Here is a 25,109-nt window from a genome sequence, read left to right on the forward strand (position 1 = left end):
AGGTAAATGCTTAAAAAAAAAAATATAAGACTTCTAATTATACCTAGTGTACTGATATCTAGTGTACAACCATACACATGACAGCTGCCCACTGTGTATGGATGTAGCAGAGCTGGGTGTGTTGGGGCAGCTGTCATGTGTATGGTTGTACACTAGGTATCAGTACACTAGGTATAAGTAGAAGTCTTAGTTTTTTTTTTTTAAGCAACTACCTCAACAGTTTTTATGGCTGTGAGGGTAAATGCCTTGCCTGTAATGTGTAGAGGTCATGAGTTCGAATCCCAGGACAAACTCAAAGTGTTTTTTTTTCTTTTTCTGATACTTCTACTGATACCTTGTGTACTGATACCTAGTGTACAACCATACACATGACAGCTGCCCCAACACACCCAGCTCTGCTACATCCATACACAGTGGGCAAAGTTACCTACAGTAGAAGTCTTATATATATTTTTTTTTAAGTAGCAAGCTAGACAGCTTTCATAGCTGTGAGGGCATATGCCTTGCTTCTGCTGTGTAGAGGTCATGAGATCAAATCCCAGGACAAACTTTTATAAAAGTGCTATTTTTTTAATTTATTTTTTAGTCCGCAGCGACACAAATTACAGCATGCTAGATTTTCTGTGCTTTTTTATTTTTTGGAGGAAGGGGGGGGGGTTGCAGTGGATCTTGGGTGAGTTCCCACACTTTTTTTCCCAGGACTTGACCCCTGGAGAGACGGATCCGTTCTTGCGATGCATTTGTAGTCTAGTGTAGTGGGCAGGCGGTCCGCGGCTCGGGCCTGGCTGCCTGTGTGTGTGTAAATAAATCAATCAACAGAAGGCGGCCCGGACGGGCCCCCAGTGGCGTAGGGCCCCATAGCCACTGCTATCGTTGCTATGGCAATCCCTACACCACTGGGTGGAGGTTTTGTGGACCTTTTAAGAAAAAAGTAGTACATCTGAACCATTCCAAGGAGCACTTTATCACATACAAACTATCCCTCCTCAATTTCAAATCCACAATTGCTGCTGCAATACAGGCCTACTTCACATCTCTCATATCGTTACTGTTTCTCAACCATAAACTATTTAACACTTTCTAACTTTCAACTCAACTCTCTCAACTTCTCCGACCCCCACTACTCTCTCCCTCATCTCAACTGAGGACTTCAGCAAGAGACAGTTAGGTCCATATATATTTGGACAGTGACACCATATATTTTTTTTTTACCTGTTTACTAAAACATATTCAAGTTATAGTTATATAATGGACATAGACAAAGTCCAGACATTAAGCTTTCCTTTGAGGGTATCCACATTAAAACTGGATGAAGGGTTTAGGAGTTTCAGCTCCTTTACATGTGGCACCTTGTTTTTTTTAAAAAGGGACCAAAAGTAATTGGACAATTGACTCAAAGGCTGTTTCGTGGGCAGATGTGGGCAATTCCTTCATTATTTCTTTCTCAATTAAGCACATAAAAGGCCTGGAGTTGATTTGAGGTGGGGTGCTTGCATTTTGAAGATTTTGCTGAGACGTAAACATGCGGTCAAAGGAGCTCTCCATGCAGGTGAAACAAGCCATGCTTCGTCTGCGAAAACCTACTGAAAATCTACAGCTTGGTACATCCTGAGAAAGAAAGAAAGCACTGGTGACCTCAACAATGCAAAAAGACCTGGACGCTCACGGAAGACAACAGTGGTGGATGATTGCAGAATAATTACCATGGGCAAGAGAAACCCCTTCACAACAGCCAACCAAGTGAACCATGCGATCTCCGATTCTCAAGAGGTCCTCCTTCTTTACTCTCTTCCCGCAGTCGCCTCCAAGATTTCTACAGTGCATCCCCCATACACTGGAACTCTCTATCCCAACACATGAGACGTTCAACTACAGTGGAAATCTTTAAAAGAAACCTAAAAACCCACCTCTTCAGACAAGCCTACAACCTACAGCAACCCTGCTATACGGAGCTTTACCTGCTGTATGCTTTCCTCATCCCTTGTAGATCGTAAGCCCTTAGGGGCAGGGTCCTCTCTCCTTCTGTACCAGTCTGTAACTTGTCTTGTTCATGCTTATTACACTACTATGTATGATGACCCCTTTTCATATGTACAGTGCCATGGAATGAATGTTGCTAATAATAATAATAAATTGTCTAAACTGTCGAAGAAACCAAAACCACAACATTGAATATAGTCTGTATTAAATGTATGTGACCCACGTCATACAAATAATAATAATGTTAACCAGTCACTTCAAAAAGGTGATGTTTAAAGGTGTTGGCCCCTCTGGGACTTTGATGGCATATCGCTAGGATAGGCTATCAATGTCGGACAGGTGAGGAACCCACTCAACCAAATGTCGAATAGGTGAGGTATCTAGAGAACGGGGACCCCAAAGTCAAGGTGAGCACACCGCGTACGCGCAGCAAGCTTTCCTTTCAATAAGGTCAGCTGTGCTTGCTCTCTTTTCACTTCGGGGATGATAGGAGTGGGTCCTAGAGACGGGACCTGCACCTATCTGACACTGATGACATATCCTGGCTATATGCCATCAATATCTGAGATGGGAAAACCGGAAATAATAGCAGTGACAGATCTGTCACATGATGGACACCAGAGGAACCCAATGGGCTCCCAACAACTATAATGAGGTGCGTTGGGTTTACGTCATGGTGTCCGTCATTTCACATAATGCAGCATCACTACTCTGTTCACAGTGTATAAATAAAATGCAGCAGATCAAGCAAAGCCTACCTCATCCAGCTTGGCTCGAGGAACATTTTGCTGGTGGTAATGCAGAACGGAATCTGCACGGCCCTGTAAAACAGCTTCCGCAGCCCTGTGATGGAACAAGGGGGCTTGAGAATTTTTTTTTTTAAATGACATCATGCAATTATAAGACCTCTTTCACACGTTCGTATCTGTGATGACATCTTAACATCTGTGGTTTATCCGTGAAAATGTTTTTGCTCTCGATGTGTCATCCATATTCCCCGTACACCGCTAGGCTGAGAGTTAGTTTCCACAGCATCTCCTACCAATCATCCGTGAAAACCAATGACAGAGCACAGCGTTTTTCATGGACCCACACATGTGCTTGAGGGATCCGTAATCATGGACAAAAACAGGCCATGCTTCCATGGTGTGACCACGGACAGACCGCGGATGTGTGAATACACACATTAAAGTCAATGGATGCGCGAGTGGTCCGCAGAGACCGTGATTCACTGGCGTGTGAAAGAGGCCTAACAGTAAAATCTAATATTATCAGTTTATTTCATCTGACATCTTGTACATTTTATATATGAACAGCTTCCTCGCTGACTTTTTTTTTTTGCAAAGAAAATATTTTAACTCCTTCCTGATGCAGCGATTTTCAGCTTTTTCGTTTTTGTCTTTTACACCCTGCCTTGCAGGAGCCATAACTTTTTTATTGCTCTGTTCACGTAGCTGTATGAGGGCTTGTTTTTTGCAGGACAAATTTCTTTCAAATACTTCCTAATAGCAAAATTATTATCACATACGATGTTGTGGGGAGATGGAAATTCTAAAACAAGGGGGGGGGGGGGGGGACTAAAAAAAACAAAAAAAACAAAAAAAAAAAAAAACATTCCACCATTGTTCTATGGGTTTTATTATTTAAGGCGTTCCCTAAGCTGTAAAATTCACACGTTAACTTCATTCTGCAGGCCGGTACGATTACAGCGATACCAATTTTATATATAGTTTTTCTTGTGCTTTAATACTTAATTAAAACTTTAAAGAAAATACCGTTTTTCTTTGCAGAGCCATATTCTGAATCACTTTTTTATATTTACGTTTACGGAGCTGGGTGAAAGCTCATTTTTTGCGGGGCGATCTGTACTTTTCATTTATACCATTTTGGGGTTTATGATTTTTTTAAATAATTTTTTAAATTTTTTAGAGGATCGCATATACCATAGACTGCAATGCATGACCATGCCTTTACCACAGGCAGGGCAATATAGGAACTTTGCTATGGCAGGCCTTGGATGCTGGTAAATGACCACACATATGTCATGACTGCAATTGATCACAGTATCTGAGGGGTTAAAAGTCTGTGATTGGAGTCGTTTCTGATCATGGACTTTGCCACCGGGTGTCTGCTGTGTAAAATAAGAAGAATGCAGCGGCTGTGGTGCCTGCTCAGCTCCTGAGCGGGAACCTTCTTGTAGGGTGGTTGTTGAGAAGGGGTTAAAGGGGTTCTCCGGGCTTTTAATACTGATGAGCTATCCTCAGGATAGGTCATCAATATCTGATTGGTGGGGGTCCGAAACACGTCACCTCCACCAATCAGCTGTATGAAGGGAAGGGTGTGCCTGCCATTTCCCTTCTCTCTTCCTGCTCGCCACAGACATAGCAGCAGTGAGCAGGAAGAGAGACGGCACACGCGCACTGCGCGAGCCTTCCTTTCATACAGATGATCGGCAGGGGTGCCGCACCACCGCTGATCTGATATTGATGACCTATCCTGAGGATAGGTCATCAATATAAAAATCCTGGGGAACCACTTTAAAGAGGAACTGTCACTTTCCCTGCCGTGTCCGTTTTGTAATACCTACTTGCATGTCCCATGTCATACAATTCTGGAGCATATATTCTCACATTGTGCCATTCCTCTGTTATTCCTACTAGTAGCTGCCAGAAAGGCCCACCTGAGTGTTACCAGTTACCTGCACAATCTGACACTGGCAGCACTGACTGGATAATATCAGACTGTGCAGGGACACGTCCTAAGGTGGTAACCCCCAAATGGACCTTCCTTGCAGAAAGCTGGTAAATCAATTATTACTTCTAGTAGGAATCATAGAGGAAAGGGTAGTAACAGAAAAATAGATGCTCCAAAATAGTTATTACATAGGGAATGCAAGTTGTTACTAAAAATGTCAGGAGAGGTGACAAGTCCTCTTTAATAAAGCTAACTCCAACTATCATTAACCCCTTAATGTGCACTCGTCATGTGAAAGTTGTTACTCCTGTAGTATACTGATCTCACATATACAATAAAGAAAACATACTGGAATGGTAATTCTCTAAAAGACTTCATTCTACAGATAAACTGATTGTGATCATAATGACTAGGAGAACAATACTCACGTGTTTGCCAAATATGTTGTGAAGACATAAACGTATCGTGAGGCGGCCTTGGATGACCCTCCCGGGCCTCCTCCTTCCCCATGCAAGCTTTGGCTAGCCCCGTGGGCTGTGCTGGAAGAACTGGAGTCATTGAGTCCCGGAAGGGAAGCTGATCCTGATCCTGGCACCGTAGGAGCGGATACTGCAGAATCACTAACACTACAGACTAAGAAGGTGGAGAAAGAAACAAACACTGACTAACTGCTGTCACATACTTCCTAATTTCTAAAATGAAAATAATTTTTAATCTATATTCAGGTTATATTCAAAATTATGTAAATTCTATATCTATAGTCCTCAATTTCTTATATCCTTGCAGAGTATTAAAGGGTTATCTGACTCATTTTAGCAAATGGCATTAATCATGTAGACAAAGTTAATACAAGGCACTTACTACGGTAATTAATGTATTAAGCCTCATGCAGACGTCAGTGTTTCACGGACGTGTGCTGTACGTGTTCTCCACGGACAGCACACATCCCTATTCATTTTAATGTGTGTATTCACACATCAGTGTTTCAGCACGGTCCGTGGGTCAGTTATTTTGTCCGTGTTCACGGATCCATCACGCCCATTATAGTCTATGGGTCCGTGAAAACCACAGATGCCATCCGTGTTGCATCCGTGTTTCACGGATCATCAACAAGAGATTCTTTGAAAATTATTTTTTAGCTGTTGAGTGTTAGTGAAACACGGATGCAACACGGACAGCAAAAAACTGACCCACGGACGCAACATGGATTGAACACAGTCCGTGTTACCACTGATCCAAAACTAACACAGACGTCTGTAGGAGGCATTAGTATAACAGCACCGATTCTGACACATTTCAACTCAAAAATTAGTCTTTAGTCTTAGTCAGGAGTTGGACCCTAATCAATCACATCATGAGGATAGGTCATCAGTATTTAACACTTGGACCACCCCTTTAAAGGCTATGGACCCCTCTGTCATAGAAAATATGATTTTTACATATGTTAATGGTTACCCTTGAGTTTAAAAAGTTGCACAAAGTTTTAGGATACTATCTTCATGTCTTCATTTTCAGACCCCTGATATGCAGCTTGGAGACCTTTCTCATGTGGATGTGTCCCTCCTAGTAACACCTTCTGCATTTGAAGCCTGTGTGTTAAGGATGCTGCTGTCTTCACTGGCTCTCCTGAATCAGCTCAGTTTAATTTCTGTTCAGATTTCCTTCTAAAGATCATGAGGGATCTCTTCTCCCTTGTGCTGACAGACAACAATATTGAGAAGTGTGTGATGCCCCAACCCACAGTCTGGCATAAGTTCTCTCCTTTCTCTCTACACAGATACACAACCTACAGGTGAAACTCGAAAAATTAGAATATCGTGCAAAAGTTCATTTTTTTTTCAGTAATGCAACTTAAAAGGTGAAACTAATATAGGAGATAGACTCATTACATGCAAAGCGAGATATTCCAAGCCTTTATTTGTTATAATTTGGATGATTATGGCTTACAGTTTATGAAACAACAAATTCACAAATCTAAGAAAATAAGAATATTGTGAAAAGGTTTCACCTTTTAAGTTGCATTTGTGGCAATGTGAACATTGAGGTGTTGTTTCCCCAGGTTCCAGTCTAGGACTTGAGGCATGCTCATGTCCAGGGATCTTATTTAATCCTGCTACTGGATCTTGGGTGGGTATCAATCTGGAGAGTCTTGTGCAGCAGAGGCCTGGGAAGGCTCTGTACAAGTGGGCTCAGCCGAGCTGGCTGAGGGGCCACGGGGCTAGGTGTTAGCCTGAACTTTGGGGGACTCTGCGAGGACTTGGAATCGACAGGAGTCAGGAGGACTTCTGGGCCACAATCCCCCAAAAGGTACTAGACTTTGTTACGGCCTGGAAGTGCTGGATTGTTAGGCTGGGGAAAGCCGCATGTTCTTCCCGTGTGTGAACGGGGCTTTCAGTGAGGTAGGGAGTCCTCATGTTTAGTTAGAGCCCAGCCGGGCAGGTGTTTTATTTGTATTGTTTGTTTTGGTTTTGCTGAGGTGCCAAATAAAAGCGATGTTTGGCCCCTAACCCTGTGGTCGATGAAGATCATTGTGAGAATGACCCCTGAATAAGAGGCGATCCCTTACACATTACTGAAATAAATTAACTTTTGCACAGTATTCTAATTTTTGGAGTTTCAGCTGTATGTGATTCACTCTCCTTCCTCCAATGCTTTCCTTCCTATCTACAACCCATGTGATCTGTCTTCTCAGAAAAACAGAATGCTTTGCTCTCTCTCCAACTTAAAGGGGTTGTCTGGGTTTGGAGATGCACCTGGACATAATCCCTTCTTCACCCAGGCAGCCCCTCTGAAATACTCCAATGCTCTCCATTGGAGCAGGGCAAGGGCTTTTTCTGAAGATCCGGTCATGTACCGGATGTCTGCCTAGCAGTGTTCCCGGTGATGTCACCAGCAGTAATGGGAGGGCTTTAGCGCGGTCCGTGTGCATCCCGCACTATTCACAGGCCCCATTTTAGAAATGCCTATTGTTGTCCACAAAATGGACAAGGACAGGACATGTGCTATACTTTTCGGCAAAAGGCACATGGATGCGGACAGCACACAGATGACATCCAAGTGCTTTCTGCATTTTTTTTTAAGGCCCAATAGAAATGAATGGGTCCGCATTTGATTCACAAATGCACATTGGATTCGGACCGATCGTGTGTATGAGGCCTAACAGTGAGAGGAGGAAGGAGGCGATAACAGAGAGCGCTAACACAACCAGATGCAGGGTGCTTTTGAGATCTATGTCAAATTCCGCAGCAGCACCAGCTATGTGAAGGCGTTACAAACACTGTACAGTAGAAGAATGGCAAGAAATGTATAACGACTATTTGCTTAATTTTGCATTTAGAAAGGAAACTAACAACAAAAATATTGGGGCAATTAGAGCAAAGAAGTCCATAGCCTGTAACCTAAAAACAAAACAAAAAGTGCAAAGAAATCCATAACCTTTAAAGAAGCACTCTCACAAAAATATTTATTCTCTGACCCGTGAAGTGATGTTAACTGTAGTGACGGTAATTTTCTTCCCAGTAACTGTATTTGTGAGTTATAACCTGCCTTCTGATCCTCAGCTATGTCATATGACCAACACCCGATCCTCCAAATAACACAGCATCTTATGTTGGACAGGGAGCCAGCTTCTCTATGCATTTCTATGGGAGCCTCAATGTCAGTCTCATAGGAATGAATAAAGAAGTAACTGACTTCCTGTCCTGAATCAGAGAGACAAAGTGTTTGTCACATGACACAGCTGAGGATCAGAAGGGAGGTTATAACTCACAAGTACAGTCCACTGGTAAGAAGATTACCTTCACTACAGTTTACATCATGTACCTTTGTAAAAGGTCAGAGAATACATTGTTTTGTGGGAGTGCTTCTTTAACCTAAAACAATAGAAATAAGTAGAGACATAAAGAACTGCATTGTAAAATGGTAAATGGTCACTATAATAGGGAAGCATGCAGAGAAAATCATTCAGTGTGTCTGTAAATATTAGAAATAGCTATTTTAGTTATTCCTCATGTTTTAATTTACACAATCAATTTTATTAAAATGATAAATAAAATAAATAAAAATTATCCATGAAATAGAACCGCCTTACTGTGAGGGATCACTAGGTTCTTCTCGTCCTCTTCACTGTCTGGTCCTGAACACCACTCATCCCCACTGTATGGATGTTTACGTTCCTGTACACAACGTCTCTTGCTACGAGGCGGTATTTCTCCTACAAAAAGGTGAACAGATAGCAGGTAAAAAGAAAAAACTGAAACTACAACACTACAACTTATTTTAAAGCCCATTAGAGCAAAAAAACTAAACAATATTAGGGTACTTTCACACTAGCGTTTTAGTTTTCCGGTATTGAGTTCCGTCACAGGAGCTCAATACCGGAAAAAAGAACTGATCAGTTTTATCCTAATGCATTCTGAATGGAGAGCGATCCGTTCAGGATGCATCAGTTCAGTCCCTCTTATGTTTTTTGGCCGTAGAAAATACTGCAGCGTGCTGCAGTTTTCTCTCCAGCCAAAAATACTGAACACTTGCCGGAATTATTTACATTGAAGTGTATTACTGCCGGATCCGGCCCCAAGTGTTCCGGCAAAACATGATCTGGTTTCCGGTCTGCGCATGCGCAGACCTTTAAAAATGCTAAAAAAATTATAATACCGGATCCATTTTTCCAAATGACACCGGAGAGACTGATCTGGTATTTCAATGCATTTGTCAGACGGATCCGCATCCGGATTCGTCTGACAAATGCCATCCGTTTGAGTCTGGATTGCAGAGTCTAGCAGGCAGTTCAGTCTACGGAACTGCCTGCCGGAATCCTCTGCCGCAAGTGTGAAAGTACCCTTAGACATAGAAACAGCAGAAAAAATTAACAGCAAAAGAACCCTCTAGTCCAATTCTGTATCTTTTATTTTTTTTTTTTTTAGAATATTTGTTGCTTTTTACATATGGTATATGTTTTTTTTTTTTTTTTTCCTGTTTCGAAACAAAATCAGCTTCGTTGTCCTGGGATGGATTTATCACTATTCACAGTCGTGCTAAAATCACTTTGTGTTAATTAAATTGGAATCAAACCAGGTCTGGGAGCCGAGCATCCACCTGGAGTGAAATCTAGAACTCGACATTAAAAGCTGATTTATAAATGCTAAAATCCAATTAAACACGTGAAAAATGAAATTGGGAAACTGCCCGTCTAACGCTGTACAAATGCTCCTGAAGTGGCAGCAATAAAAAAAAATGACTTGATGGGGCAAATAGGTTATGCAAAATGCTGCATTAAACATATGCCCTTTGGCATAAAAAGCCTCATTTATAGGGTTGAATGCGATTAATTAACAAAAACGTCACATTTGACATGATGAAGCAATCTCTGCCCTAGTTTGACCTGCTTAATACAGGTAGAGGGTGACGTTAGAAGTTCTAACTGCATTAAATAGGAGCACTTCCATCATTCTGGAGGATTAGTTTTTTTATATAAAACTATGTTGTGGCGCTCTTCTATTACTCCTGCTAGAAGGTTATAAAATGAATGGTCAGCGGTCTGCAATCAAGGCTGCGCAGGGATATACCCCCAACAGGTCACACTTTTATTGCGGACTTATACATTTCTAGCAGGAAAAATAGAGGAATTACAAAGATGCTTTAGAAAAATCCAATGTAAAATCTGTGGCAGCCCTGTACCTCACATGGATCCAGAGGTCCCCCCTTTCATTGCTCTGCTATATTCTCTTCAGGCTGGCATGTGTCCTTTCTGCTGCAGCTCAGCGGGTGGTTTCTTTCTTGGGGACATGTCCTTTCTGCTGCAGCTCAGCGGGTGGTTTCTTTCTTGGGGACAAGTCCTTTCTGCTGCAGCTCAGCGGGTGGTTTCTTTCTTGGGGACATGTCCTTTCTGCTGCAGCTCAGCGGGTGGTTTCTTTCTTGGGGACAGGTCCTTTCTGCTGCAGCTCAGCGGGTGGTTTCTTTCTTGGGGACATGTCCTTTCTGCTGCAGCTTCCTCCCTTTCAAAGCTCAGGGGGGCATGTCTTTTCTACTGCAGCTCTCCCCCTGTCACAGCTTCTAACAGACATGGCTGGCGGCAGATGAATATTGGAACTGAACATGTGCAACCAGCTCAGGAGGTGGACGTGCATATTATTATACAGATTAAACACCAGGGGGCGCCATTATAATGCGTTAAAGTTAATAATCACAACTGGAGCATTTTTATTACAGAAAGTAAATTACAAATATAACTAGTTTTTCATGCTGAATGATATTAAAATTTCTTTAAATGGTGGCACGGCCCCTTTAATGTACTTTATTAGTTGTAATTTTTACCCACATTATCCCTTTTATTTTATGTTCTTCTTATCCCACGTCCCTTGAAAACATTTTTATCCTTATATTGGCTCTGCAAATCCTTACTGCATCCTGAAGTGTGGGAAGCTGTATTTTTCTTTATACACAAGTTAAAAAAAAACCCTGCCAAATATTTTTCCTTGACGGTTTTACCGCTGCCGATAGAAAATCGGGCTACAAAATACCACAAAAAGCTATTCTAGAATACAGTTGGAAAACAGAGATATTTTGCAGGGGATAACAGAGACAAAGAGTGCGAAAAATAAATCTTGTTATCACAATCATAAAAATTTACTAAGAAATTGCCCATTTTTACCACCATGTCCCTGTCATGGACTACAAATGTCTATAAAGATGCCCTAAAATAGAAATGAACCTGACGACATGTGAATACAAACAATATTGTGGTTATAATACGGTTATTGGTCATCCAACACCTCAAATGTGGTAAAAAGCCATAATTAGTCATTAACATGCTTGAATGGGTTGTCCCATATAAATTATTCTAACCAGCACATGGATCTGAATACTTTTATAATTGCAGGTAATTAAACATTTAGTATAGCCACTGAGCTATTTAATAAAATGTATCTGTATAGCGCCACCTGCTGTTTTTTTCTTACTTCTTTGTCCAGCTCACCGGGATGGTCGCACATGCTCAGATTCATCCTTTAACTGCCTCCTGAGGTGTTATAAGGAGAGAGCTGTAGCAGAAAGGGGACTTCCCCTGAGCTGCCAGCATGATATACACTACTCACAAAAAGTTAGGGATATTTAACGTAAAAAGTTCACGCTACAGTGATATCATATCATGAAAGTCGGGCATTTAAGTAGAAGCAGCAATGGTGATTTTCTTCATCTCAAACAAACAATTTATTGAAACAAAAGCCGACACCAGTGCTGAGTACACCCCCACAAAATGTCAGTGTCTCCATAACTTGTCATGTGGCCTTGAGCATCAATTCCAACTTGACCACGACGTCTCCTGCTGTTCACAAGTCGACTCATTGTCTGCTGAGGCATGGCATCCCACTCTTCTTGAAGGGCGGCCCTCAGGTCATTGAGGTTATGGGGTACAAAGTTACGAGCCTCTACACAGCGACTCAGCTGATCCCACAGGTTTTCAGTGGGATTCAGGTCTGGAGAAAGTGCAGGTCACTCCATTTGCGGTCCCCCAGTCTCCAGCAGCCGTTCCCTAATGATGCGACCTCGATAAGCTGTCGCATTGTCGTCCATAAAGAAGAAATTAGGCCTGTGTGGTTCATGCAGAGGCACAATGACTGGATTAAATATGTTCTTCATGTAGTATGGGCTTGTCACTGTACCATTCACACAGTGTAGGGCAGTTCTGTATTGACTAGACACACCTGCCCACACTGTAACACCACGACCACCACCAAAGGCTCATCTGGTGACAACAGTGGCTGATGCACAGCGCTCTCCTTGACGTCTCCAACATTGTTGGCGGCCATCATTTATGATCAGCGTGAATCGACTTTCATCAGAGAACAGCACTGAGGTACACTGGTCCCTCGTCCAGTGTAGTTTTCGAATGGTCTGACGTGACACTTGGGTGCCTCTCACCTCCCTTAAATGTGCCTGGTGTTGTGTGGCATTCATCATCTGGTTCCACTTCTATGCATTTGTGTGACTCTTCCAGTCTCTCTGTATCTCTGATACAACCTGCTGATGACACTCTGTGACACTGTAAGCTCAGTGGCCACTTCTGTCTGAAAACATCCTGCTTGAAGCCTCGTAATGGCGAGGTACTGTTGATCAATTGTTAGATGTCATCTTAATCCTATGATGTAAAAATGTGAACAGCATGATGAGGAGGACTGTTTAAATACCAATTCTAGTTGAACCAGGAAATGTATTGGGCAATTCATGGATCAAACACCTGTTGTGAATTTTGACGTTAAGCTCCTTGTTAGAGAACAGCAAGTTGTGCAAAAAGTACTGAAACATTGAACAGTTGGACATGTGCATTCAGACGTTTAGAGAAGGTCACATTAAGTTCACCCATAAAGGTTCATCCTGAAATTTAGGTTAGGTTCAGCCACAAGCCAAATATCCCTAACTTTTTGTGAGTAGTGTAAATCTAGCAAAACAATTGGAACAATGAATGGGGAGATCTCTGGACCCATGTGAGGTACAGGGCTGGTTCTAGCTTTGTTAGAAAGAGATTGTCATGTACTATATAATGTCTGATTTAGATTATTTTTTTCTTTTCTCATTAATCATGGAAAAACCTCTTTAAAACATATTAATTACAGTAAAAACACCCAGTAACAGGATTGTTTTATATATATATATATATATATATATATATATATATATATATATATATATATTATATATATATATATCTTACCTTTTGGTTCTGGGTCCAGAGAGGGAGTTCCTGGCTCTTTCTGCTCTGCTACCTCTCCGGATGACTCCCTTTGCCCGTTCCCATGGTTTGGACCCTGGTTTTGTGCGGTTTTCAGACCCACACCACTTGGCGACATGTGATTGGGTTTGGGGCCAAGCAGCCCTGTCCCTTTGGGTCCTTGGCTCACATTTGCAGGCTGTGATTGTCCACCATTGCTAGATGCCTTCCCATGACTGGTCAGTTTGCTTTCAGGGTGCATTTGATTGCCAGAGAATTACACTGATGTTAAGAGGGATCTGAACAAAGAAAGCAGAAATCCATCATACTCCTATAGTAAAATGACAATAGTAGTAGTACGATTTAGTGCATGCGAGAGAAACAAATTCTACAAACCATTTTTAGTAGACACACAAAAGAATTGCATGCTAGACCAAAAAGTATATGAACAAACTTCCTCTGTAGTGCCACCAATTGCAGGAAGCTACCTTATGGTCTATGTCCAACCATCTAATAGGCCTAGCAAAGTAATAATAATGCCCTTTATTTATTTTATCTTAAAGAGGTTACCTCAGTATAGGCCATGAACATCTAAATCAGTGAAGGTCCAACTCAAAATTTGTATTAAAGGCCAAGTGAAAAAAAATGATCTTTAGCCAAAAATGAGTAACATTACGTTCAGCCGCCTCCTGCGTGGGGCCTTGCATTATGGCACTGTCTTTGGTTATGTTCCCCAGATTCTGTACAATCCTTCAATAAAACCATTTTTGAAACTAAAAATGAGTAACATGCAATCATAAAAAAAAAATTGCCTCCGAAGGTGTACATAGCCTTTCAGTTTGATGCACAGAAGTACGCCCATAACCCAAAAAGGGGTGCAGATTAGATGAAGGAGAATCTGAAAGCTGAGCACAGCAATTTACGCAAGTCCTGGCTGTTCTGAGCGGTTAGCTTCCATTAGTTAGCATTTTCTCTGTCACTTGGCAGAATACTGTCAGACACATTCGATAGTCAACAGCAGGGAGATTGAGAAACAAGGATGCCGAAGAGAAAAATCATGCAAACAAACTGTTCCTGTTGTACATTATATAAGCTGTCACATACACTCGTCTGCCCACGGGTTTCCTAAACAAAACTGTTACCCACCTACACTGCTTCACGCAGATGACTATCAAGGCCGAAATAGGAAAACAGAAGAACACATAAATGACAAGAGGATCTCCATCCAAAATGGCCGTAAATTAGCAAGTCAGATGTCGGAGAACTAACTGTTTTGTTTTTTTACTTACAGAGTTATTAGTAATCGCTCTAGCAAAACTTTTCCCAAAAGTTACAAAGGAAAGAAAAATCCATCTTCTGACAAAACAGAAACATGTCTGGACAATTACGGATGGGACATGCCATAAATATCCAATACAGCAGAGCCCTGCCGTGAATGAAGAGCGTACCGAACATGAGTGGAGCCCTGTCCATTTACTGCTGAAAACAGCTGAGAGAGCGCCATCCCCATAGTTGTGAACAGAGAGGACCCTGCACATGTGACTTCAGCCCTCCATTCACCCTATGGGACTTCAAAAACTGCCATGTCAGCACTATTTCCATTAAAGTGAGTGGATAAAGTCACGCAGGCTCCTCATGTTCTCCATTCATGGCGGTGCCCCATTCTTGCCATATGAGCAGGTCCCAGAGGTGGAACCTGCACCTACTGGACATTTATCGGGTATCCTATGGATATGCCATAAATGTCCAGATGTTTGTCTGGGTGCTGAGACCCAACCAAAATGAGTTAAGACACGTCAAAGCACTCTGCCAGTTCAACTCCTTACAGCATATCTCAATTTGCTTTGGGAGCCCAAATATGAAGCCAACAGAGTCAATAAGACCTGGTGCCATCTTGAATTTTACAGCCTCTTCTTTACAGTTAATGGTGACACCAACCAGGGAAATTCCCAATTGGTCCCTGACCCCAGCCGGAAAAAAAAAATCTTTTGACCTGTCACAAGTTTTTTTGCATATTTGATTTAAAGCTGTTCTTCACAAAATGTTCTTGACTTGGTCACAGCTCACACGTGAATAAGGCCGCGTTCTCACCACGTTGTAGTCGTCCACTTGGTTTTCCGCCAGAGTTAGGGTTCGAATACCTGAAAACTGTGGAAAATTCAAGGAGACATGCATGTGATCCTGTGAAGTTTGCAAACCAGGATTGCTTGAGAAGGTTTATTTGTAGATGTCTGATAAACACATCCACGGAGGTGCCCCCGGGATGGGTACGTGTTATTATCCACAGCGTACTGTCATTGTCACATGATTGTTATCGATGCAGAGAATTCGGCTTGTAAACTCCAGTGGTACTGTAGTAATGACACTGCACAGCTCAAGTCACACTCGTAACTATAAAATGTGTGTGCTACTCAGATGCAAGGACAACAATGCATCTATCAGAGGAAAATAATTAGGCACCAAAAATTCAAACCCAATTTAGGAGAGGAATGCTGCTATTACTAGTAACCTGTAACCTTTCCTGGATCCTTTAGAAAATATTTGAGGAACCTGAACAGGCTTCTCCTGCAGCATCATCCCAGCTCCATCTCCGCCAAGCCCCAGGTACTGTATGCCAATATGCGATTTTAATTTCGTACCCTGGCTTTGGAACTGGCATGGAATGGTAAAGAGTTGGTTGCAGCCCTTTTGAGAGGGGCTCTCCAGTTAAATAAAGGATGAGTTAGAAGGCCTGGACATTCCAATCTCTTCCTTGAATGCCCTGGTAGCTCTTGCTACCCAGATAAATTCCTGATTTCGTGGACATGCCAAATAGAGAGAACAAGAGGGAAGAACTTTTCAACTGGCACCAAAATTTCAGCAACTTTGGTCATCTCCTTCTCCTCTACAGTCAGCATCTGAATGTAACGGGGGAAATTCTCCGCCATTGTCCCCCTACTCGCTGCTGTGGTCCTGGGCTCTGTGTTAGGGCTAGCATTATCCTCCCCGGCCACCTCCGCCACTTTTGTTGTCCAGGCTAATTGAATGGCATGTAGCGACAGTGGTCAACCGCCGGCCTTCTCTGTTCATAGCCACGGTCCTGAACTCTGTTCCAGCGGGCACTGTCCACCCGGTTTCCTTCCAGCCACAGGCGCGGCATGTCTCCTAACCTGTTTCCTGTGGCATGTATATAAAAGAGCCAGCACATGACCTGTGCCGACCTTCTGTCCAATACTAGCCTTCCTGTACCTATATTAAGTGGTCCAGCCCTCTTCCCAGTTGCCTGAGCGTCAAAGTTCTTTGTGTCCTGCTATGGTTGCAGTCATATGTTTCTGTGTTCCTGAACTCCCGACCCGTACTAGTCTTCTGGATTCCGTTACCTGTCTGATCCTTAGCTGTTCCGTCTTGACTCTCCTGTTACCGAACTGGATAGCCTGACCTGTACCTTAGCCACATGCTCTGACTTATTGCTTGTACGACTACATCTCTGCCTCATCCTTCATTCCTGCACGGTCGCTTCTGATTACGACTCGGCCTGTTAACTACTTTTATACCTCTAGTGCCTTGCACTGATACCCCATGGTCTGCCTGCTTTGTGTGCCAACCCACTCCAACAGTCCGCGACCTTGTGTTCTCCTCGGGAAAGTCTATTCCCACCATTTGGGATACTTTGAAGAACGAGGTGTTCGCACCCGCTGATTCGTGACATTGAACCTGTGCAGGTGGATAGGGTAAGGCTGTTTGAGGAGGAAAACCGGCACAATTGTGCCAATAGACTTTGTACTGTGGAGGCAATGGTCATTTTGCCCATACCTGTCCCAAGAAGCAAGAAAACTTAAAAACCTAGAGTCAGTAGGAGAGGCAACCCTGGGCGAAGATAAGTCCTCTCCACTTATGACTCTGCAAGTGTCTTTGCCATTTGGGGGTACTCTGTTCTCTGTGTCGACCCTGTGTCCTTGATTCTGCTCCCACTGGTAAGTTTCCTGTGCCAGGCTTTGGTGAACAGGTATCCGATACCAGTAGGGCTGCAACGATTAATCGACTTTATCAATATTCGATAACGGGATTCGTTGTCAACTAACCCAGTTATCGAATAAACGCTGATTCGTTGCTATGAGGGCAGGCGGTTTACTTTAAGTCACTGCATCTTTATTTTACCTTACAATGAAGCTCCAGTAACAGGCGGAGCGGACGGCGGCGTAACATCACCTACTCACGTGACGCGCCTGCTCCGCCTCCTTCATTCATAAAGTGGGCAGAGCAGGTGTGTCACGTGAGTGAGTGACGTTACGCCGCTGCCCGCTCTGCCTGTTACCTGAGCTTCATTGTAATGTAATAAAGATGCGCTGACGCTGAGTAAAAGTTACTGCCAGAATAGTCTGCTGTGAGCAGCGGGGCCGGGGTGGTTATGGGGAGGGGGATCTGTGTATGGCACTGCTATGGGGAGGGGGATCTGTGTATGGCACTGCTATGGGGAGGGGGATCCGTGCACTGTTATTGGGGAGGGGGATCTGTGTATGGCACTGTTATTGGGAAGGGGGATCCGTGCACTGTTATTGGGGAGGGGGATCCGTGCACTGTTATTGGGGAGGGGGATCCGTGCACTGTTATTGGGGAGGGGGATCTGTGTATGGCACTGTTATTGGGAAGGGGGATCCGTGCACTGTTATTGGGGAGGGGGATCCGTGCACTGTTATTGGGTAGGGGGATCCGTGCACTGTTATTGGGGAGGGGGATCCGTGCACTGTTATTGGGGAGGGGGATCTGTGGATGACACATAAAGCATAAGATGCTATATATAGTGTCATCCACAGATCCCCCTCCCCATAACAGTGCACAGATCCCCCTCCCCATAACAGTGCCATCCACAGATCCCCTCCATAACAGTGTCATCCACAATTTGTTTTAATATGGCCTTTGAACATAATTTTTCAAGTAAAATCATATAAACCTCTTTGTTTAGTAATTTTGCCGTTTTTTCCCCGATTAATCGATTAAATTATCGACAACTAATCAATTATTCAAATAATTGTTAGCTGCAGCCCTAGATACCAGTTTGGCGTCTCTAGAAAACCTTGATGGTGATATCCGTTGAGTTCTCTGTACGAGTCCGTACAATTCATCACCAAACTCTTAGAATTACAAGTTGGAGTTCTCCACTCAGAGAACCTATCACTTATGGTGCTGCTACAATTGTCTAACTCTCTTTTGTTGGGCGTACCATGGCTCAGAAAATATAATCTTGTTCTGCATTGCAATTCCAGAGAGGTTATTTGCTGGGGACTAGCCTAACAAGAGAAATGCTTTATCTCAGTTCAGCCTACCTGTGGCCTACCACAAATTTCCAGATGTTTTTGACAAAAAAAAGAGGCAAGGACCTTACTGCCACACCGATCCTATTACTGTCCAATAGACTTGGTACCTGGATCCCCACCCCCTCATGGCTGAGTGTATCCCTTGTCTCCTGCTGAGACTCAAGCAATGTCAGAATACATTAAGAAAAATCTGGACAGTGGGTTTATTACACAATCATCTCTTCTATCTGGTGCCGAATTATTTTCTGTAAAAAAGAAAGACGGTTCTCTTCGTCAACGTATCGATTACAGCGGTCTCAAAAACATCACTACCAAGAACAAGTAGTTATTTGATCCCTTTTTACTAAACTAGACCTGCATGGGGCCTATAATTTAATCTGAATCCTCCAAGGTGATGAATGGAAACCAATACCCGAGATGGGCACTACGAATACCTGGTGATGCCCTTTGGACTAAGTAATGCCACAGCAGTATTTGAAGAATTCGTCCATTACATTTTCAGAGACCTTCTGTATGCTTGTGTTGTATACCTAAAAGGTATTTAGATATTTTTTTTTTATCCAGACCCTGTAAACCAGCGGTCCCCAACCGCCAGGCCGCGGCGATCAGGGCAGTCTTTAACGCTGTGCTAATGAAGCGCTTCCATTATGGAAGCGCTTCATTAGTACAGAAGGACCAGGAAGTGGTGAAGGATCTGTACTCGGCTCGGCTATCGGCTGTGCAGGGCTGCGCACAGCGTGAGGTCGCTCTGTGACCTCACACCGTGCGCCGCGATACACAGCAGACAGCAGAATGAATGAAAAGGATCGCGATGGTGACTAGGAGCAGGAGAGGTAAGTGTTTTTTTTATTTTATTTGCACTGGGGGCTGATGGCTTACCTGGGGGACATTGGGCAGACCTGAGGGGCTAATGGGGGACATTGGGCAGAGCTGAGGGGCTAATGGGGGACATTGGGCAGACCTGAGGGGCTAATGGGGGACATTGGGCAGACCTGAGGGGCTAATGGGGGACATTGGGCAGACCTGAGGGGCTAATGGGGGACATTGGGCAGACCTGAGGGGCTAATGGGGGACATTGGGCAGACCTGAGGGGCTAATGGGGGACATTGGGCAGACCTGAGGGGCTAATGGGGGACATTGGGCAGACCTGAGGGGCTAATGGGGGACATTGGGCAGACCTGAGGGGCTAATGGGGACATTGGGCAGACCTGAGGGGCTAATGGGGGACATTGGGCAGACCTGAGGGGCTAATGGGGGACATTGGGCAGACCTGAGGGGCTAATGGGGGACATTGGGCAGACCTGAGGGGCTAATGGGGGACATTGGGCAGACCTGAGGGGCTAATGGGGGCTTATGGCTGACATGAGGGGCTAATGGGGGGCTTATGGCTGACATGAGGGGCTAATGGCTGACATGAGGGGCTAATGGGGGGCTTATGGCTGACATGAGGGGCTAATGGGGGGCTTATGGCTGACATGAGGGGCTAATGGGGGGCTTATGGCTGACATGAGGGGCTTATAGGCTGACATGAGGGGCTAATGGGGGTCTTATGGCTGACATGAGGGGCTAATGGGGGTCTTATGGCTGACATGAGGGGCTAATGGGGGTCTTATGGCTGACAATGAGGGGCTAATGGGGGTCTTATGGCTGACATGAGGGGCTTATAGCTGACATGAGGGGCTAATGGGGGTCTTATGGCTGACATGAGGGGCTAATGGGGGTCTTATGGCTGACATGAGGGGCTAATGGGGGTCTTATGGCTGACATGAGGGGCTAATGGGGGTCTTATGGCTGACATGAGGGGCTAATGGGGGTCTTATGGCTGACATGAGGGGCTAATGGGGGTCTTATGGCTGACAATGAGGGGCTAATGGGGGTCTTATGGCTGACAATGAGAGGCTAATGGGGGTCTTATGGCTGACAATGAGAGGCTAATGGGGGTCTTATGGCTGACAATGAGGGGCTAATGGGGGTCTTATTGGCTGACATGAGGGGCTAATGGGGGCTTATGGCTAACATGAGGGGCTAATGGGGGGTTTATGGCTGACATTGGGGGGGTTTATGGCTGACATTGGGGGGGTGTTTATGGCTGACATTGGGGGGGTTTATGGCTGACATTGGGGGCTAATAGATGGCTAAAGGTTTGGGGGGCTAATCTGAGGTCTGACCTGAGGTGTAATGAAAAAAATGTTTTTCTTATTGTTCTCCTCTAAAACTAGGTGCATCTTATAGGGCGAAAAATACTGTACAGTGCAGCAGAGGCCAGTGCAGCAGAGACCATAGTTAGTTTATATAGTCGTTATATAGTGTTATATATTTTAATATGCACCTTGTGTTTTGTTATGCGCGTGAATCGGTCAGCCCCGCCCACCCCCTAAGCCCCGCCCCAGAACCCCCGCCCGGTCCCTGGGAAAATTGTCTTGCATGAAACCGGTCCTTGGTGCAAAAAAGGTTGGGGACCACTGCTGTAAACCACTGGAAACATGTCCGTAAAAATATAAAAAATAAAAATTTAAATAAAAATCACCCCATTTCTCTAAATTGAAAATAAAAAATAGAGATCATTTAAACCCCCGCGTCCCCAAACACCCATAAATCTAAACATATTTATCCCATATGGTTAAGGGTGTAACAGAAAAAATAAAAATAAATGGTCAATTCCAAGTAATTTTTTTGTCAGTACAACTCCCAAAAAAAATAAAATAGAAAGTGATCGAAAAGTCATACACACTCCAAAATAATATCAATAAAAAAAACTACAGATCGCCCCACAAAAAAAGCTCTCGCACAGTGCCCTAGAAGTAACGATTAACAAAATTAAGGGAGTCAGAATATGATGATGCAAAAAAAAAAAAAAAAAGTAGAGCAAAGTAAAGCAAAGTTTTAAATATTAAAACACAAGAAAAACTATATAAATGATCCAAAAATTGCGCAAACAGTTCATACATGTCCATATTACAAGGCCATAGACGATCCCTGTCCCGCTAGTGAGGCACTGTATGTATATGATGCAGATACCACAGGATTTGCGAGAAACAAAAAATCCAGAGAGGGAGGAAAAAAAGGGAATGATTACCTTGCATTTCCTATGAAAATGTACTTTAGTATTTGGTATTGCAGCCAGCGAGCTACCGTAAGCCATGTGAATGATAAACGTGACGTCACTACTGACCTAGGAAGAGGCAGGACCGCTCATCCGAGCACCGCAGCCTCTTCAAACAGCTGATTAGAACGGATGCTGGACGTTGAACCGCCATTGCCGACCTATCCTGAGGATAGGTCATCAATATTTTATTTGAAAACAAAAAATTTTTGCTCCCCCCAGACTTCAGTTTTATTTGTGGTATTCTAAGTGTTGTTCAATGTGTGTGCCCCGTGCCCGTATTGAGGACCGCAAACAGCATTGTCTATAATATACGGGCACCGTCCGTTTGCACTCCGTATCATGGATGCAGAGCCGCTGACTTGAATGGCTCCGCAATTCTCAAGATACGGGGCGGAAGCACGGAGTGGAAGGCCACGGAATCACTACGAAGCACTTCCGTGGGATTTCGGTCCGTGCCTCCGCACCACAAAAAAAATAGAACACGTCCTATTTTTTGGCGGTGCAGACCGTCTCTTGCGAATCACGGACCCATTCAAATCAATGGGTCCGGAAACGGAGTGCACATGGGCGGTACCTGAGCATTGTGGACTGCTACTTGCGGGCACGGGGCACACACGCTTGTATGCATGTGCTCTTAGAGGTACAAATTCTTAAAGGGAAGCTGTCACTTTGAAAAAAAGTTTCTGATCGGGAAGCAGCATGTTATATAGAGCAGGAGGAGCTGGGCAGACTGATGCGTAATTTTACGGGAAATGATTCAGTATAACTTGTAATTTATTCATTGAAATGCCTGTTCTTTTTATACTTAAGAGTCCGGGGGGCGGGCCTCTATGATTGACAGCCTACCCTCAACGACGGCCGGCCCACTGGACTCCTAAGCAGAAAAGGAATTTCAATCAATAAATTACAAGTTTTTCAAAATCTTTTCCACAGAACTACATTTCACTCTGCTCACCTCCTCCATGGTAACTGTGTCCCAATGTTTTATGCCAACCAGGACCAGACTGGGACGATCACCTTATGTCACCAGTCCTGAAAGCGTGGCGGTCGCTCAATGCAACAACAACACTTCCTTGTGGTGCACACATAACATCGCTGGTCAGATTTCATCAGGGGCATTATGGGTAGTGTCAGCAGTCCCAGTGATGATTCATTGCTGCTGGATACAATACCAGGCAGCAGTCAGTCTTAAAGGAGTTGTCCAAGACTTTTTAACTGATTACCTATACTCTGCATAGGTAATTAGTATCTGATCAGTGGGGGTCCGATACCTGGGAAAAATCAGCTGTTTGGTGCTTGCAGTAGCGCTGTGGCCTTCTCGCTGCTCACCAAGCACAGCGCCGTACATTGCATAGTGGCCGTGTTTGGTATCGCAGCTCAGCCCCATCACTTGAATGAGGCTTAGCTGGCCTAGGCCATGTGACTGATGAAAGTTTCGTCACTGGCCTAGCATAGGCTGAGAGAAGTCCGTCGCGATACCGTGAACATCACTGCCTTCTCAAACAGCTTATCAATGGGGGTCTCGAGTGTCGGACCCCCACCAATTAGATACTAATGACCTATCCAGAGGTAGGTCATCAGTATAGAAGTCCTGGAAAACCCCTTTAAAGGAGTTGTCTGGTTTCCACCTAAAACCTTAGGATCAAACTGCAACAAAGAACAGGGAAGTACTTCCTTGGCAAATCCCACACCGCCAGGTGATATTTACCCGGCTATAGTGGTGACATCACACCAACAACACATGACCACTGCAGCCAATCACTGGCCTCAGCAGTCCACCAAAGAGGACAACGATTGTCTGCAGCAGTCAAGTGTTGGTGACATCGCTGTTGCCGCCCGTCCGGCAGAACCAGAGAGGTGGTGTGGGATCTGTCCGGTAAGTACTTGCCAGATCTTTATTACTAGCTGGTCCCAAGAGTTGTCCAGTTTTCTCCTGAAAACCAGACAACCTTGTTAAGGACCTACTACACTCCTGGGTTTCTGGGTCAATTATTGGGAACAAGCATTCGTAGGATCCCGATAATTGCCCGGTGTAATTGCGTGGCACTTTAGACGACAACGGAGCAACCGTCCATTTGTCAGCGGACTGCATCTCGCAGAATAAGTCTGGGCCTACACGGCGATCCTAGCCATGACACCCGTCATAGGCCCAAAGATTACTGCGTGGCACCGCCGCCATCGAAGAATTACTCATGGCTACACAGCGATCAATAATTATTGTCCAAACATCGCCCTGCGTCCGTTCCTCGTCCAGTCTGAACATGTGGCAGTGCACGGCAGCCGCCAGATGTCAACGTGACGCTAGGGCCTCGTTCACACATGGTGCACTTACAACCACACTAATACTAGAGCACAGCAGAAAAAAAGACTAGGTGTGAACGGGAAATCCTACATTCCCAATAATACACACCTGGCAGACGCCATATGGCGATGTGGCACTACTGTGCCCTTCGCCAACATATGGCATCACCCGGCAGTCCTATACCATACGTATTTGTAATTATGAGGTATCGGACAGCAGGGTGGCATCATCACAGCACTTTGCCCGTGGTCACAATGCATGGCTTGCTGTGGTCATATGGCTGCATGCAGTTCAGGAGACGTGGTGGCTGTCACAGATGGGGTGGCCTGTAGTGCACAGCTGCCACATGCCTGAGCAGATGGTGCCCGCATACACCTGGCTGCAGCGCTCGTCCTTGCCGCTTACCTCACTGCTCTCCCCTGCGGCCTCCCATCTCCTCTCTGTCTCCGGCCTCCAGTAGGGCTTCCCGACCTCTCAGCATCCGCAGCTCGGGGGCTGAGGGGGAGAGGGAGCCGCAGCGGAGGCGAGCACGGTGCCCCCTCTCATCCTTCCCCCTCCTCCGACTTGCAGGGCACGGCGGGCATGTAACCAGTCTGCCCGGCACTTCCTCGCTTACGATCCGGGCATGTGCCGGGAAGAGAACGGAGGGGGACCCCGGGAAGGATGATCCCCCTCCCCACAGCGCAGGACCGAGAAGCCCGCTCCCGGGGGTCTGTGAGCTCGGATGTGGGAAGACACTGGATCCGACAGCCGCTCAGCCTGCCCGCTGTCAAAATAAAAGCCTCTCCCCTCTAACTGCTTCCTGCTCTCCCCCTCCCTCCTCCTCCTGTCTCCTGTGCTCAGTCCTCCCAGCAGCCTGCCGCACACCTGGGACACAGCGAGGCTGGTGGGAAGGAAGGCGGAAGAATACGGGACAGGAAGAGAGGCTGAGGGGAAGAGAGTGAGGAGGACAGGAGACTACAGGGACAGGAAGAGAGTGAGGAAGACAGTACACTATAGGAAGAGAGTGAGGAGGACAGGAGACTA

The 25,109-nt window shown here is 44.7% G+C and overlaps 1 protein-coding gene across 1 annotated transcript in view; it reads right to left on the minus strand.

Moving 5' to 3' along the window:
* BCL9L (BCL9 like) overlaps nucleotides 1-24,879 on the minus strand; it is a 44,436-nt gene extending 19,557 nt beyond the window's left edge. The window contains exons 1-5 of the mRNA XM_044289218.1: nucleotides 24,489-24,879; nucleotides 13,385-13,680; nucleotides 8,765-8,887; nucleotides 5,103-5,307; nucleotides 2,739-2,823 (exon numbers count right to left, since the gene is read on the minus strand). Of these exons, the coding sequence (XP_044145153.1) occupies nucleotides 2,739-2,823; nucleotides 5,103-5,307; nucleotides 8,765-8,887; nucleotides 13,385-13,643 (672 nt within the window). The 5' untranslated portion in view covers nucleotides 13,644-13,680; nucleotides 24,489-24,879. The remainder of the gene's footprint in view (nucleotides 1-2,738; nucleotides 2,824-5,102; nucleotides 5,308-8,764; nucleotides 8,888-13,384; nucleotides 13,681-24,488) is intronic.
* Between the last annotated feature and the right edge of the window lie 230 nt (nucleotides 24,880-25,109).

The sequence above is a fragment of the Bufo gargarizans genome, chromosome 4 (assembly GCF_014858855.1).
Source record: "Bufo gargarizans isolate SCDJY-AF-19 chromosome 4, ASM1485885v1, whole genome shotgun sequence".
Lineage (NCBI taxonomy): Eukaryota > Metazoa > Chordata > Amphibia > Anura > Bufonidae > Bufo > Bufo gargarizans.